This window comes from Lemur catta, chromosome 9 (genome assembly GCF_020740605.2).
Source record: "Lemur catta isolate mLemCat1 chromosome 9, mLemCat1.pri, whole genome shotgun sequence".
In the NCBI taxonomy this organism is placed as follows: domain Eukaryota; kingdom Metazoa; phylum Chordata; class Mammalia; order Primates; family Lemuridae; genus Lemur; species Lemur catta.
Window position 1 is genome coordinate 31567263 of NC_059136.1, and position 17592 is coordinate 31584854.

Here is a 17592-nt window from a genome sequence, read left to right on the forward strand (position 1 = left end):
AGTGGGCAGAAAACTCCCAGACTCAGCCTGGGCAGAGTCTTGCACAGGTGCGTGGGGAAACCTGCAGACTGGGTGGGTGAATGTCCCTCTGAGTCCTGGCTGCCTTGTCCAGCATCTAGGTCCAGCCACCTAGGGCATGTGACTGCAGGTCACCAGTGAGTCCAGACTCCTGATGATCCACCCACCCCTCTCTTCATGTTTGTGTGTGGGCACAGGAACACGGGTGGCTGGCGCAGGGGTGGTTTCTGTCCCCAGGGATTGACAGTCCAGCCGGGGGTATGTACATCAACTCACTCGTTCTATCAACACCTGCTTACTGAACACCTACTGCGTGCCAGGCTTTGTGCTAGGCTGCGAGGAAGCAAAGGTGCAAAGACAGAGTTCCTCGCCTCACTGGCTCACCTGATGAGGACGACAGACATAAATGACGATTGCAATTCAGTGCGACAAATGCTGTAATGACGGCGCCCTCTCATACATTCCTTCATTCATTTTCCCTTTCATTTGTTCACTCAACACATTGCTAGTCTGCTTTTATTTTGTGCCAGGTGCTGCACTATATGCTGGGGAGGGAGTGGGGGAACCAAGCGGACCTGTTCCTGGGAGGACGGAGGAGGGTGAGCTGTGTGTGCTGGGGCTGGAGAGAGATTCTCAAGGGCAGAGGCCTGAGGTGTGGGTCTTGAAGGAGGAGGAGGAATAGAGGTGAGCAAGGAGGGGCACCCCACACACAAGGATCGGATGCAAGTGCACTGAGCTGGCACGTGTGCTCGTGCCCGGGGCCTAGTGTGGGTGCAGGGTGGAGGCGGGAGGAGGTGGAGGCTGGGACAGATGAGGATGGACTCAATGGGCAGCATAGATCAAGAAAGGCATCAAATGCTTTGCTTTGGGTCCTGACTGCTGTCCTCTTATCCACCATGAGCTACCCGAGCTGGGGTGACGGGGCCCATTCTGCAGGTGGAGAAACTGATCTTTGCAAACACACTCCCCTATCATTCTTTCCAATAGCAGAAGCTAAGGAGGAAAAAAGGGGGAAAAATATTGTAAATCAAGGAGAGCATTGTCTAGGGCCAGAGAAAGAAAAACACAGCCTTGGCACTTCCAAATGGCAGATATTCATATAAAAGTCTCTTTTATGATATACTTCTGGAATTAGACTCTCCACAGATACCACTGTGTTTATGGGGAAGACAGAGGTGGTGACAACTCTGAGATGCCTCCCCGGGCAAGATGCCCAGGGCCTGCCCGGCACAGCCTGGTCCTGCCCAGTTACCACTGCTGCAGCCTGCACACCCCAGCCCCCACCGCCCCCCCAGACCCCTCCCCAGGGACCCCTCCCAGCTACCCAGGTCAGGAAACCTCCAACAGAATCAAACTACCTTGAGCGTTCCCAAACTTTCCTGCACATTAGAACTGCCCTAGAGCTTTCATAAGCACTAATGCCGGGCCACTGTCCCCACAGACCCTAATTAAGCGGCCTGGGGAGGGGCCTGAGCGTTGGGATTTTTCCAGGTGGTTCTAGTGCCCCACTGGCCTGTGACTTGTTAAACACAGCTTCCTGGATCCCACTCTGAACGCTCGGCTTAGGCTCCTCCAGGCTGGGGCCCAGAATCTGTAGTTTGCCCTGCGACCCTTGGCGATGCTTACGGGAAGGAGAACCACGGCCTTAGAACACTGGGCAGGGGAGGAGAGAGGAGTGGGGATCCTCGGCCGACTTCCTTTCCTCACACCTGACTTTTGCGTAACCGGCACATCATGCTGTGATCCCTCGGGTGACACGCTCCCCGGCAAGCAGGTCTTGTGCAGTTGAATGAAAATTATGTATTTCTCCCTTGGTGTGAAAATGGCTGAAAAATGAGAAAAAACAAAAAGGCGTACCTCCCAGTGATAAGCCCCTGAGTGTTGCCTACTCACTCAACCCCTCTGGACAAAGAGGGTCCTCAGTATGCAGGTTAGAAGCAGTGAAATGGCCCCTTCAATCACACCTACGGAGCAAACCTGAGCTGATTAAAATAGGAGAAAAACATAAAGGCCCCGTAGGAAATGTGACATATGTATTTTTGAGGTAACGTTTAAAGGTGAGTGGTAACTGTGGCTTTGATAGTGCATTTTGGCTCTCTGAAAATGGACCCGTGAAGATGTCAGTCTAGAATTTGGCCTTTGCACATTAGTTTTACTTCATTTTTACAAAAAATGCTTAGGAATAGGCATGGGAGCAGCAAGTAGGAGGCTGGCGGTGGTGGGCTGCACCACCCAGGGGTTCACTGGTGAACAGGGCACAGCATCTGCAGGGAGGGGACACCACTAGGCAGCCCCACCCCCGCCACTCCCAGCTCTAAGACCTGGGGCTGAGGTTGTTCCTTCATTGGTCAAATGGTGGTGATGACAGCATCCTCCAGCAGCCCTAATGAGCAGTTAGTAATATTATACCCATTTCACAGATAGGGAAACTGAAGCTGGGATCTTAAGTAACTTGTTCAAAGTCTTGCACTTGGGAAGTGGCATGAGACCCAAGTGTCCCTCCAGAGCCCTTACTTGTAGTCACCGTGCTGCATGACTCCCTCATTCATTCACCTGCATTCATTTATTCCTCCACTCGCCCATCACACACATACGCACCAAGCATCCACTGTGTGCCTGGTGCTCAATGAACAAGGCAGGGTCCTCGCCCACAGGGAGGATTGTAATGGAGTTGGGCCCAGGTTGCCCAGGGCCCCCGGGAGAGGAACGGGGAGCCTCTTGTAGGGCTTCTCAGGGATGGGTTGCCCTTTCTGCCTCCTCGGTGCCCGGCATTGCACCTGGCACACCCTGGGCCAGCGTTCAATGAACAGTGCTGATGGGCAGAGGTCTTGGCTTGCCTGCATTTGAGAGCCAAACCTAGATGCTCCACAAGGGGGCAGCGTTGAGGCAGGAATGGTCTGAGCCGGCCCCACCTGGGCCCTGGGGGCTCTCAGGAGAGGGTTGCCCTGCTAGAAGTGACTTCTGTTCACTGCTTTGCTGAACAGAGAGGCCATGGGGGCGGTGGAGAATGCAGATAGGCCTAGGCCCAGAGCTGTGGGCCCACCTTCCCTCCCCACCGCCTTGTTTTTACATGTGGGATGCATCTAAGTCAGCCACAAGGCAATGAACACCTGTTCTCCCAGCACCTCTGAGGAGTGCACCCCCAGGCCCCTGCACCCCAGCCCCTGGTGGGGGCTGCCCTTCATGCGGGACCTGGGAGAGCTGCCCTGCACAGACCACTAGCTTGGAAAGCTCCAAATTCCCCAAAGCACCTGGGGTAAGGGCTTGGAACAGGGGTCCCCAACCTACAATGAGTTATATAATTATTGCATTATGTATTACAATGTAATAATAATAGAAACAAAGTGCACAATAAATGTACTGCACTTGAATCATCCCCAAACCATCCCCTGCCTCCCCCTGGTCCATGGAAAAATTATCTTCCATGACATGGTCCCTGGTGCCAAAAAGCTTGGGCCCCCAGGCCTTTGTCTGCCCCCTCAGTGCCCAGAGCCTTGTTTCCAGGGAGTTGAAGGCCCCGTGGCTGATTCAGCCTTGGCCAGGCTGCATGTCATGGGATGTGGAAGGTTTTCTGAGATTTTCTACTAATTGGTTTTATAAACAGGCAGCCTTGTGAGCGTCGGGTGGGGAAGTCAACTTTACATGGAGAGAATAGAACGGGCAGGAAGCCAGGTTTCCTTCCAAATATCTAGCCTTGAGTTCCAAGAGCAGGGCTAAGTGCTGCGGGCAAAGCCTCGAGAACACCCAGCCTCTGAGGACGCAGGGATGTACAATGGGCAACTGCTTTCTATAGCCAGGGCCGTGTCTGGCTCCTGGAGCTCTGGTAAAGGCCAAGCATGGTGTTCACGTTTTTACAGGGTTGTGAGAAAACCACAACAAAAACAGTGAATACTATATTTTAAACACACACACACACATACATACATAATCTCCAAGTTTAAAATGCCTTCTTTGTTAGAGACGTGCTCAAATATTCACCAAAGTTGGACGAATAATGTAACGGACCCACACACCCATCACCAGCTTTCATAATTTTCAACACTTTGTTGATCTTGTTTCTTCTGTTGCTTCCACACATAAGCATGCTTTCTATTCTTGAAAATCGAGGAAATCCTAGACGTCCTGTGATCTTACCTGAAATTCTTCAGTGTGTCTCTAAAGTGTAAGGAATTTTAAAAAAATACAATCCCCACGCAGTTATCACACTGATAAAATTAGTTACCATTTTGTAATTTTTTTTAGTTAATACCCGGTCCACATTCAAATTGCACTGATTGTCTCAAAGATTTTTTTTAATTAGATGGTTTCTTGGACTCAAGATCATCTACACTTTAAGTCATTTAAGCCTTGTGATAACCCTAAGATGCAGGCTGCTTTTATTATTATTATCATCCCCATTTTACAGATGAGTAAACTGAGTCACAAATAAGTCAGATAATTTGCCCAAGGGCACTAGCAAATGGCGGAGTTCGGATTTGGATCTCAACTCTGGGATTCAAAGCTCCTGTCTCTTAAGTCATCACACCTAAGGGCCACACCACAGGGAGTTCAGCTCAGTTTAGGGAAGGGCTCTGGGTGCAGGATGAATAGGGGAAGGACAGAGGGTAGAAGCAGGGAGTGCTTCCTGGAGGAGGAGGCATTTGCACTGAGTCTCACGAGGTGAGGGAGAGTTGTCCAGAGGAAGGGCAGAGAGGGCATCTGAGCTGGGGCTCAGCATGAGCAAGGGTGTGCAGGTTGAAGGAACACAGCAGGACACGGGACCAGTCATCAGTGTTGCTGAGGCTTAGGATTCAAGGACATGGAGATGACAGGCAGGGGCCAAGGTGGCAGGATGTGTGTCCCCTCCCCCAGAAAAGACAGGAATCTTTTCTGAGTCAGCCAAGGTGATGATGAAAACAACCCCGTGAGGTCAGCACTGATGGTCCCAATCTGACAGATGGGGAAACCGAGACCCACAGACGTTGAGACACAGCAGGAAATTGACACATTCAGCTGTTTGACTCTGGGTCCCGTCCTCCTCCAGTGACCCCTAAAGCATTCTGTTCTTGCCTGCTGTCCAGTTTATTCAAGGAACCAAAAGCAACGCAGGGCTTCCTATGTCCCAAGCCCGGGCAGGGCAGTGGCCTTGGAGTGACCAGAGAGGGGCCAGCCCTAGAGCTACAGCTGACACAGACAAGGGTGGAGGAAGATGCCATCCACTGAGCTCAGACCTGGTCCACCTACAAGGGAGGAGTGAACATCTGCACAGGACTCCTGAGCCCACACCCTGGAGGGAAGAAACCCTGGGCTTCAGTCCCCACGCTGAGACTGGTGGCCTTGGATGAGTCACTTTGTGACAAGATCAGCCTGGATGAGGTAACAGCTATGGGCCTTCCAGCTCTGCTCGCTGTCCTCCCTCCACTGCCCGAGGGTGACGCCATCTCCCCTCCCTCCTCCTGGATCGGACCCCTGAGTAAGACAGGGAAGAACAGAACAAGTGTAAGGGGCTGACATACAAGGACATCCTTAGGATCCCTGCTTGGGGGACACAGAGGTGTTCCAAAGCTTGGATGCCATGGGAATGAGTAAAACTCTCTGTGCCTCAGTTTCCGCCTCTATAAAATGCGGTTGATAAAGGTTCCTGCCACACAGGGCTCTTGTGAGCAATAAATGAGATATGTGTGCCAAGGAACTTAGCGTGGTCCCTGGCACACACCATGGGCCCAGCAGAGCCTGGCTCTTCTGATTATTTAAGAGCTGAAGTTTGCAAGCGTCAGGACTTGACCACTGGTGCACAGGGCCAGAGACTACCGTCAAGGAAGTTGACTGGTGTGTGTGTGTGTGTGTGTGTGTGTGTGTGTGTGTCTGTAGGGGGCAGATTTAAATACAAGAGGCAGCGGCTGGGAGGACAGGTGGCCTCAGTTTTCAATCCATGCAGCATTTGCCAGGTACTGCTAAGAGCTCCCGAAAAGACTTTGAAAACAACACCCCCTCATCCCAAGCACCTTGAGATTCACTGTATCATTTAAGTCCCCTCCAAGCCCCTTCTCAACACACACTCAGCACCCTCCCTGAGTCCTCTCTCATAGGCTCAAGAGCTCCATGAAATGAGATTCTGCATCCATTTTACAGATGAGAAACTGAGGCCCAGAGGATTTGAGGGCTTGGAGACGGGACATGGTGGGGCTGGCTCCTAGCCCAGGCTGTGTGCTGCCACCTCTTCTTAACCACCACACTGTCCTGCCTGGAGCATGGGCAAAGTGCGTCTTCCTGTCCCTCTTTCCAGATGAAGACATTGAGGCTCAGAGACGACAGCGGAGCCTGTGCAGAACCCAGTGTCCTGACTCCTGGTTCTGTGCTCTGGGACCAAGCCCGTGAGGGGGCACCTGCCGGTCAGTCCTCTTAGCAGGCAGGGCCGGGCCCTGCTGTCTGAGTCCCTCCTTCCCACCCCAGCATGAAGCCTCCCCCAACCCCTGTACACATAGTGCACCCAGCCCACGCCAGGGCTGGCTCTGGCTGTATTAGTTGATCCACTCAACAAGTACGTCCTGAGCACCTGTGATGTGCCAGCGACACAGTGACAGACGAAATGGAGCAGGGACAATGGCCAGTTCAGAGAGAGAACAAATGGGCAAGGCAGGTAGAGGGGACATCCTAGAGCATGGGCACACCTTTTTGGGTGCCAACAACACCCTTTCCAGAGAGGCAGTGCCGTGAGTTTTCCTATCAAGAATTATCCTACAGACACCTGCTGCCTGTTAAATGATGGATCTGCCCAATGAATGAATGAATGAGTGGACTCTAGGATTACACAGTGGCTCCAGCTGGAAGCAAGCTTAAGGGTCAAGTTCAACCTCCTCATTTGCAAGATGAGCAAATGAGCAGAGAGGGCAATTGGCTTGCCTAAAGTCACACAGCATGAACTATTTCCCCAGGCCTTGTGGGTATCCGGGCAAGGAGTCTACTGCTCTCTCCAAGGGCAGCATTAAGAGTCTGTCTCTCCCAGATATTCCTCTACCCCTAGATACCCACCCCACCCCACCCAGCCCTCGGCAGGCTCACAGCACCTCTCTTCTCCCTACGCCTAGACCCGTCCCTTCTCCTCCTGTGGGCCTGGGCTCTCATTTTCCCCCACTTCCCCTACCCCTCACCATCCCAGTCAAGATTTAGCAGATCCACAAACAAAGCCCCAAGCCTGAACTTGCCTCCTGTTGGAGACCTTGGGGTGGGCGGGCTCAGATTTTATCGCACACCCTGGAATGCCCATCATTCACGTTTTGAGAGGCCCAGTCTCTTCTCCCCTCATTCTGTCTCCCTTGCTTCTTTCACAGTGAGGAGGAGGAGGAGGAGGAGACTTGGCTGATTAACGGAATGTCAGAGCTGGGAAGAGACCAGAGTCTGTCTGTCTAACTCACTGGTTTTTGAAATCAAGTGCACATAAGAATCGCCAGGTGCAGGTTAATGCGCAGGTACGTGGGGTCCTTCTAGGAATTCAGGCTCAGAGCCCCAGAATGTGTGTTCTCACCACCCCCCACAGCCTTCTGAGCTCCCCCCACCCCGCCCACCGCACCCCTGGGTCCTCAATACACTCCTGTCTGCTGGTGTAAACATCTGTCTCCAACGCAAACCGTCTCCAGGGGAAGGGCAGAGCCGACTGTTTGCCACAACACCTGTAGAAGCTGAAGTGGCTGGGCACACAGCGGGATGTGGAACAGTACAGTCAGCGTCAAGGGACCCTGTCAACCTGACTCTGGCCTATAAGACACCAGTGTCACCTACAGCCGTCATCATCATCATCATCATCATCATCATCGGTATTTATTTCTCCCACACAATAACCCAGAACTGACCCCCCTGTGGATGCGCTGGGGAGGCTGGCCAGGTGTAGAAGTCTTTGGGATTTTTAGAAGACAGTCCCAGCACCGAGCCGGGACGGCCCACCAGCTAGTCTGGCCTTCGTCCCACCCACCTGGGGCTGAGCCTGGGGTCTTCAGAAACCCCCGCTCGCTTGGACCCGGGCCTTGTCTGCCACTGCAGCTGCCACTGAGGTCGCGATTCCCCCACTCTGCTCTTGGAACAATGGAATCATTTCCCTTGGGTATTCCTGGGGCTTCCCGTGTTTTATTTCCATTTCGTTCTTCACTCCTCCCAACAACCCCAAGAAGCCACTCTTAGCATATCCCTGTTTACAGAGAGGATCCTGGCTCAGGAAGGCTGGGTTACTTGCCTGAGGGTGCACAGCTTGTAAGCAGAGCTCTGGGATGAGAGCCCTCGCCAGTCCCCGCAGCCCCGCCAACCTATTATCATACCTCTGAGTCTTTGGGGCCAGCACTATCTAGTAAAATATAATGAGCCACACAAGCAATTTTACATTTTCTAGCAACCACATTAAAAAGTAATAAGAAACAGGTGAAATTTAGTGGAATCACATATTTTGTTTAACCTCATATGGTATATTCGAAATAGTATCATTTCAATACAGAGTCAATATAAAAAAATTATTGTTGAGAATATTATGCTCTTGTATTCATAATAAGGCTCTGAAATCTGGTGTGTATTTGACTCTTCCAGCATGTCTTTCAAGTGCTCAGTGACCTCTGGCTGCACGTGGCTACTGGCTGCACGGCGCTGGGCTAGACGGTGACGGCGCTACCTGCCCCGTCCTCATGTGGGAGGATGCTGTGCCCAGAACAAAGCAGACACGTGATCAGTGTTAGCCGTTGTCATCAGTCATATCTCGTGGATGTAGGGTGTTCCATGCTGTTGTTGAACTAGTGAACAAATGTGTTGAGTCTTGCTCCAAGACTTTCACGGGAACCCTTGCTTTGCTGCCTGGGCTGAGGTCCCCACCTGCACTATAGCTGCTTTGCCTTCCCTGCTCCCCTGTCCGAGCCCGCAGGGTGTGGAGTGACACCCTCCTGCTGCCCAGAGAGACGGCGGAGGTTCCTGGGAGGATCCCAGGGTTGCTGTGTGCACAAAGCCAAGGCAGCCTCCTGGCATTTGGCTGCCTCGCTGGCACGGGGCAGGGGCCTTCTCCCCGGGGGTAGGCGGCTGGGTTTGCTGAAGAACTGGGAGGTGCTGCCCAGCCCGCAGGGCAGCATTTTGTCTTCCAAAGAGCTGGGTGCGTGGAGACCTGCTCCCAGGCTCACTCCCTCGCCAAATGCCAGGCCAAGGGGAAAATGCCTTTTAGCGCCAGCATCCCGACAAGCCGTAGGTGGGAAGGGCACCGAGCCGGGAGCAGGGGCTTCAAGGAGCCCAAAGAGGCCCTGAGCTGGTGGGCGTGGGGCCTGGGTGGGGTTTGAAATGCTCATTCAGATTCCAACTCTAAACAGGAGGTGTAAAAAAGGCATATTGTTTAGTTAGGTTCTCTCTCTTTTTTAAAGGGGATATTTTGCCACACACCCAGATCCACATTATTCTGCAGTTGGTTTTAGGAGTGGAGAATGAGTTAGTGTCCTGACCCACCTGTGAGGCTCATACACTCACACACACACACACACACACACACACACACACGCTTGTGCAGCTATGCACGGCCCATATATGTTGATAGGGGAAGGAGGACACGGGTCTCACCTATAGACCTGTACACAGACCACCACAGCCCCAGCGTTTGCCCAGGAATTTGTCGCTGCAGCATGTGTCTGCCCAGTTATATGCCTCTGAGAGGTTTCCCTCAAACAGCCACGTGTTCACGTCCTGCAGCAGGGAGCTTGGTGGGGGTGAGGTCGTTAGTCCCGATTAAGAGATGTCGAAAGTGAGGTCCGGAGTGGTAAGGGACTTGCGGAAGCTGGCACAGCCAGTGGCAGAGCCTGCCTCCCAGCCTCTCTATACTACATGACTTTGCCCTTGTTAGCCTGTAGGGACAGGGACCGCTTCACATTTCTGCACAAGCACGTGGACCAGGGAAGCAGGCGGCTATGCTGCAAAGAGCTGGACCCAGGTTCAAACCTCAGCTCCCTGATTACTAGCTGTGTGACCTCGGGCAAATTACTTAACCTCTCTGAGCTTCTGTGTTGCGTCTACAAAGAGGGGTAATTACACTTGCTTAATAGTGTTGTTATGAGAATTTCAGGCTGTGCCTAATACATGCTTGTGGGATGAACCGAGGTAGGTCGAATGTACATATTTGCACAACATTAGACTTTCGGCACAGCACTTGGCAGCACTCACTAAACCTAGCAGTCCCTTCCTGCCAACCCATGGTGGACACCCAACAGATGTCGAAGGAAGAAAAGAATAAAGAGGTGAAAAACCAGTGCTGGCTGTAATACGCCTGCAGCGTGTCTTAGAGCCCACGTGCGCTGGGCTGTGTGTCTGAGCTCACCCTCCCACCTGCCTGCTAGACTGAGCTCTTCCTGGGCTGGCATCTTCCTCCTCCCACTCTGGAACCTCTGCATCATGTTTTCATATCTCTTAGGGAAGTTCTCCCTCCTAACTCCAGTTCCTCAAAATTTTCTTGGCAATTCTCACATACTTTTTCTTCCATATGAACATTTATAAGCATTTTTCCGGTAGAGTCCCACTGGGCCCGTGTTGGACCTGCGTTCCCTTTCTGTGTCAGTCGGGGAGGAGGCTATGTGTGGAATGTGTCTGCGAGGCACGGCGCTGCTTTCTGAGCTCCGTCTGGCTGGTTTCTGTCAGTCCCAGCCCACACGGCGGGTTTTGAGGCTGCCGCCAGAACCCAAGCGCTGTGCCTTTGTCCCGGGAGCTCCTGAATCATAAGTGCGGGGGTGTGTGGTCTGGGAGAAGTGCCTGCCCCAGCTCCTCCTTCCTCCTCCTCCTTCCCTCCATCCCACCGCCTGGGCCCCTCTGCTCTCAGCTCCTCCGCTGGGGTCTCCTCTGGCCGAGCCCTGGGCTCTGTCCTCCACACGTCCCCAGCACCGGCTGCTCTGGGAGGTAACCGGGCACCAGCGCACTTGGACCCAGCCTTGAACTTCCCTCCTCTCCTCGCTCAGACTCTGGCTGCCCTACAGCCCTCACCTCTTCTCCATCCACGCCCTGCCCTCCCACACATTGCAACCTGCACAGCCGCACCCGGCGTCTGAAAGAAATAAAGGCTGATTTGGCTCCTTGTGGTGGGACATGCTCAGCGTCCCCTAACCGGGAGAGCTCTGGAAGAAACGTTAGGATTTGGCATCACGAGATCTAAGTTTGAGCCCTGGCCACTTACTCATTGAGAGACCCTGGGCAAGTCCCTCACTTGCTCTGAGTCTCCATTTGTTTCATTTGCAAAATAGGGCTAGTATCGTTCCTGGAGGGTGGTTCGGCACCAGCTATGTGCAGGCACCATGCGGGGTATGGAGGGCTTGACCATGAAGCCGACAGACCTGCTCCCTGGAGGAATACCTGTCACCGGCTCTCAGTCAGCTGGGAGCTCTAGCTCTCAGCCTCAGAACTGGCTGAAGCAGACCCAGAGTCTTTGGGGCCAGGGGCAAGTAGCTTAAGGCTGAGCCTCAGTTTCCTCATCTGTGGAGGGGTTCATTAATCCCCAAGGAAGCCATCCGTGTAAGGGGGTGATAAGGACCCCCTTGCCGTCTCCCCTCCATCTCTCGGCTTTGCAGCTGGCAGCCGGCCCTGGCTGGGGCTGTGGGATCTTGGATTCGGAAGCCGCCCAGACTCCCACCTCTTGCCCGCCCCGTACCCACCTCCTGTCTGCCTTTCCCGCCCCACACCTAGCTCCAGCAGCTGGCTCTGTGCTGCCACGTGTCTTGGTCCCCTGGCTTCTTGGAGGTACAGACCTTTGTCCCTGTCCTTGGTGCGCCCTGGGATGCAGGTGGGAGAGAGAGGATCCTCAGGATGCCCCCTCCCCCCACAGGAGAGCAGGCTTCACCTGCAGGACCAAAGTGCGCACACGGTACACACTGCAGAGGGCTGTGCAAACCCAAGGCGGCAGCAGCTGGGGTTAGAAATTACCCCGAGCACTATGCGCTCGAGTGAGGCGCTTTTGTTGAAAGCTGGCATTTTCCTTTCCAGCTTTTCTCAGCTTTTTCCATCTCCCATCCTTGTAGTATCTCCAATGCTTGGAGTCTTGGAGTTTTCAAACTCAAAGATTCTCCTGACAACTTCCTCACTTCGTGGTGCTCCGGGAGGGTGAGTGACTAGCCCAAGGCCACGCAGCCAGTCTTGGCAAAGCCGGGTCTGGAGCCCGAGCCCTGACTCCCAGTTTCCTTGACTGCCCCATTCTTTCTGCTGTGTTCCAGGTGGGGAGGGAGGGCGTGCAGGACCCGTGTGGCTTGTTCCCCGAGGGTTGCCCCTTCCTCCTTGCCTGCCAGCTCCAGCAGACCCCGGGCAGCCCCACTCCTCAGCCTGGGCCTCGCCTTTGGCCCCTAAGCGGACAACTTCCTGCCCCCACCTTCTCTGCCCTTCTCGTCCTCCCACCAGACCCCAAACAGCAGGACCCGGTGGGGCAGGGAGCTGGGTCCCCTCTGAGCCCCTCCGGGCAGAACTCACCGTGGCCAGGACGCCGCTGGCGGCTGCTGCTGTCACTGCTGCCAGCGTCCAGGGCAGGAACCACCTCATGCCTGGAAGTCAGTGGCAAAGGCATCGACCGAGAGCCCAGAGGATCCAGCCACCTCTCGGGGGAGCTGGGCCCAGACTGGCCTGGCCCATGAGGAGCCCCAGATATGCCTCTTCCGCGGCCCTTGGGGGGTTTTATTAAAGCAAGATCTGACGTCAGGGTTAAGGACAAACCCTGCATTTTCCTCTGAAAAAACTTTTCCTGCCTCTCTTTCTTTTTTTTTTCTTTCTTCCCTCTGTCCCCACCTCCAGCCCTGGCTTGGCCGGCCTCCCCTGCTCTGACAGTTCTTAAAGGGAAAGTTACAGGGCTGTGATTTCACACCGGGGTGTGAAATTCTCACAGGGGAGCCGGGGTCACTCTGCCAGGTAGTTCACAAAGGTAGGGAGGGGGACAGGCGGGAGGCAGGGATACTGTTACCCGAGAGCAGCCGCGGGGGCTTTGAAAGGGCTCCCAGTGGAGAACCAACTCCCTCTCGTTTCTTTAGGCTGCTCCTCCTTCTGGTTTCCATTTGCCGTCTTTCTCTCCTCTCTCGCTCGCTGGGGAGGATGGCTTTCACTCCACCGATCTAGAAATGGTAGGAATTCATGAATGAAATTGGCTCCAAGGCTGAATATCACATCACCACCTTCGCTGCAAATTGAAGCCGTGGGGACCAAGCTACGGGTTTCTTTTCTCTGCTCCTGGCCGGAGGCCCTCAGGTGCTGGGACTCGCTCCGCATATCCCTGGACACTCGGTGTCCCCGCTGGGGTTCCTGGTCTTCGCCCAGTGCGGGACCATTGTCACAGGAGCCTCTTCCTGATGTGAGGGGAGATGCGGGGTCCTCCCCGAGGGTCTGCCCTGCACGGGACCAGCCTGTCCTCTCCACGTGCACCACTGCCACTTCCGGCCGACAGGCCCCCAGCTCCCCTGCCCACCCCCACTATCCATGTGTCCCAGAGCAACCGGAGTGATCCTTAAACTGTCAGAGCACCATGGCACACACGGGTCACCTCCCGGGAACAACTCTTCAGAGCCTGCCTGTGGCACTTAGCATGGCCCCGGTCCTGGCGTGACCTCTGGGGCCAGCTACCTCTGTGAACGCTGCTTCCTCTCTCCCTCGCACGCACTAAGCTCAACCACCACGGTCTCCTTGGGTTCCTCTCACACCTGGGCAAGTTCCTGTCCCCAGGCCTCAGTAGGGAGGTTCTCCCCTATAGTTTAAATAACAGTTACTCCTCTTCCCTTTTCCTGTAGTTTATTAACAAGGGGAGGCTAAAGCATGTGTGGCAGCTTGGGGGTGGCAGCAGGCTTGTGTCCATGGAAGGGGTTTATGATTACCATAGACATGACCCCACAAGAGGTGACATTGATGATTTCTCCATTTGTTGACCTGGGGATGGGCCTCTGACCCATGACATACCAGGAGAAATCTGTTGGGGACTGCTAGAAAGGATTTCCTGTCTCGGAAGAGAAAGAGTATCTCTGCTTATCCTCCTCTCTCCTTATGTGCAGATGCGATGATTGGAGCTGCAGCAGCCATTTTGGGTATATGAGGCCTAAGCCTGAGACTACAAAGCCGGCATACTGAGGTTGGCAGAGCAGAGGGAAGAACTGAGTCCTTGGGACTTTATGTCGTTACTGAACCATACCTGAAACCACCACCTTTAGACTTCCTGTTACATGAGAAACTTAATGGCTTATTGCTTAAGCTGTAGTTAGTCAGATTTTTTGTTCCTTGGAGCCAAATTGCATACTAACGAAAATATGAGGATTTACTAAAATCATATATGTAAAATGCAAGGGGAGAAGTGTGGGGGGCACATAGAGATTGCCCAATGATGCCAATCCCCATTTCATTCTCATTAACTTACCATATGCTCTTAAAAACAGATCCCAGGAGGCCAGAATTATCAACAGGTGTCATTAAAGAAATTGCCCAAGGTGCTAGATGCCAGTCCAGGTTCAATGACCTTTGGACGAACATCAAGTATGAACAGGCCGTATGCTGTGAAATATCTCATGACTGCAAGGTAGATAGTATCACGAAACAGAGGCCAAACAGCAACTCCGATGTGCTAGGTGACCTCAGGACACACGGCAGCAGGTCTGGAGCTGAAGCTAAAGGCTATGGGTCTCTAGCAAGGCTCAGGGTCACACCAGACATCTCCCAGCTGGGTGACCTGCTAAAGCCTCTCAATGTTATGTGACAGGAGCCTACTGAGCTGTAACCCAGAGAATGCCACTATCATTTTTAGTGAATCTATTTGCCACGAGCAGTTGGAACAGAGACCCCAAAGCATGACTAAAATGCTGACCATTCCACCTGCCGGTGAAACCTCAGATGGCCCAGCGGGCCTCATGGCACTGGCCATTCTTCATCACCAGTGAAACCTACAGAGGGACGACTAGTGACTCAGGTGGGTAGATTAGAGGCAAAATGCCTGGGGTGTCCCCCCAGCTCTGCCACTTCCTTGGGGGGCCCTTGAACAATCAACAACCTCTCTGTGCCTCAGTTTTCTTTATTTAAAGAAATAAGGTGGAAAGAAATAGGGGCCCAGAAAAGATAATTGTTGTGTCCCAGTATTCCTGACTGGAGGAGCCAGAGCAAGGGGACAAGCCATGAGATTGGTTGTCACATGTCCCTCCCCAGGTAAGGCAGACTAACACTAACAACCGGCCGGTGGACCACAACAATAGCCGCCATTTATGGAGTATCCACCATGTTCCAGGTGATGCTCACCCTCTCATGAACCCTCATCTCTGTGCATCCTCACAACCAATCTCCCATGTGACATTGTTATCCCCATTCTGCAGATGGGGAAACTGAGGCATGGAGAGATATGTAATATTTCTCCACCATTCAGCTAGTGTGTGGCAGTTGCAATCAGAACTTAGATCTATGTAGCTCCAAACAAATTTTTCCCAAGTAGAATAAGCTGTCTTATATATTGAACAAATAAATGAATAAAGACAGGAATGAGTGAGTAGATGATGGATGAATGGACAGATGGATGAAAGTGTAGGAAAATGATTCCACCGCGTGGAACATTCCACTTTCCCAGGTCTTCCCAGGACAGTTGCTGCATCTTTAGGTTTCCGCGAGGGTGTCCCCCTTCCTTAATCACTCTGTCTCAATAGGCGCCTCCACGCCCCAGGTCTGTCCCTAGCTCAATATCCCACTTGGGTCCTAGCCTTCATGGTCCCAGCCCAGTGTGTCATTGTCATCTGTTTAGGTGTTGACCGTTTCCCTCGCAGACTGTGAGGTCCAAGGGCAGAACCAGGCCACGTCTTCCTGTCTACACTGGATCCCGGCACCTGCACAGAACCTGGCCTGCGGAGGGGACTTGAGGTGTATTTTAAGGGAATGACCACGTGAACCAAGAAGAAGCCGATGGATGAGGTGGTGACGGCGTGGGCAGACTAAAGAATGAATGAAAGAAGGAATGAATACACACTTGAAAAAGGAGACAAATGCATCCGTCCACATGTCACTCAGGCCAAATTGTGCTCCTTGAAGCACCTAAGAGAACATGTAGCCCACAGTAGGTCCTCAGGAGCCATTTGTCAGGAGGGAAGGCGAGGGAGTGCATGAAAGAGCAGGGCAGCGTCCCCGGCCAGCCCAGGTGACAAGCAGGAGCCCGCATGGGGGTTGCAGGGCTGGAGGGGAAATCTGCCTTTTTCCAGGCACGAGGCCCAGGGGCATCACACAGGGTGATTTATTTTCATGGTCGTTGGTGATTTATGGGTCCCTGTGCCGTAGAGGGTTCATTGTGTGCTGCCAAAGCCACACGGGGCCCCCTCTGAACTTAATTTATCTACGCACTCCCTTTATCCCAACTACCTGCGCCTCCCGTCCTCTCTCCACTGACAACAAGGATCTGCACCCTTGAGCTTGGATGACTCATCTGTGCGTGTCCTTGTAAACTACATACCGTGGTTGTTCGTTTAATAATCACGTACAGAGTACATGCCATGTACTAAGCACCTTTGACGTGGGTGCTCATACCATACCCTCTTTATATTTGGGGAAGTTGAGGCACAGACAGCTAAAGGCACCTGTCCCCAGTCACACAGCCAGTAGGTGTCAGGCTGCGGACAAGCCAGAGGGGGGCTCCCGAGCCCCGTGCGTCGGTGGGTTTTTAATACAGGTAAATGGCGGGTGCTGCAGCCTCCTTCCGTTTCTCGGATCTCTCTGGCTGCTTCTTCCTAGTACATGGCTCCCGGATGCTGCCTTGGTTTCCCCAGTGTGCCGCCTCATCACCCCCTCCCCCTAGTATGGGGCATGCATGGTCCCTCCAACTCCCACCGGAAGATCCAGTACCACCCATATGGGCCTGTTGGGGAATTTCTCCAGGATTCAGGACTCACCGATTAGTTGTCACCGTAGCTGATGCAATTCCCATGCGGCAGATGGTTCGGTGCTGCCTGCACAGGCCTGGGTTGAACTCCTGCCTCCTGCTGCTTACTGCTATGTGCCCTTGGACAAGTCGTGTGACCCCTGTGTGTTCTGGTTTCCTCGTCTGGTACCTCGCAAGAGGTACCAATAACTCCAAACTGCTCCTGGCACGGAGTAAGAGATGTAGAAGGATTTATTAAACAGCTGAGCACATAGTAAGTGCTCAATGAAGCCCTCATCTATGATGCATGTTCTTACCACTCAGCCCTTGCACTGGGAACACCTCGAGGGCAGGGTCTGGCCTGGGTCCCTGCTGTGTCCCACATCTGGGCCTGTCACACATTAGGTGCTTCAGATGTGTGTGGCAAAGGACAGGGGAGTCCATGGTGGGGACAGTGTTTGGGATCCAGCCCTCATCCAGGTATGGGGGCGGGGCCTCCCACTGGCTCCTCTCGGGCCTGGCCTGGGGTCCCTGCACCCAGCTCTGAGCAGAGCTTGCAGGGGAGTTCTGCAGCAGACCTCCCAGAGAAGCTGTAAATAAATTCCAAAGAGGGGCTGGTGGAGGGGGTTCAAGAACAGAGGCCAGGCAAGAGCATTCCTATGCCAAACAGCAAGGCTGCCTTGACCAGAGCCAGATGCACAGACGATTCCAGAGACTGTCTCAGGACCAGGCGCCCGGAGGCACTCGCAGCTGCCATC

At 53.5% G+C, this 17592-nt stretch overlaps 1 protein-coding gene and 1 long non-coding RNA gene across 4 annotated transcripts in view; one reads left to right on the forward strand and one right to left on the reverse strand.

The window, feature by feature from the left end:
• CCN4 (cellular communication network factor 4) overlaps positions 1 to 12712 on the reverse strand; it is a 30735-nt gene extending 18023 nt beyond the window's left edge. For both annotated transcript variants that reach the window (XM_045561066.1, XM_045561065.1), the window contains exon 1: positions 12451 to 12712. In XM_045561066.1, coding sequence (XP_045417022.1) covers positions 12451 to 12519 — 69 coding nt within the window. In that variant the 5' untranslated portion in view covers positions 12520 to 12712. The remainder of the gene's footprint in view (positions 1 to 12450) is intronic.
• Positions 11672 to 12743, forward strand: LOC123644783. 2 transcript variants are annotated; one of them, XR_006737257.1, is made up of 3 exons: positions 11672 to 11773; positions 12009 to 12090; positions 12382 to 12743. It is a non-coding gene; the product is annotated as an uncharacterized LOC123644783 (long non-coding RNA). The 2 variants fall into 2 exon arrangements; XR_006737258.1 differs by having other exon boundaries at positions 11672 to 11730.
• The last annotated feature ends 4849 nt before the right edge of the window (positions 12744 to 17592 follow it).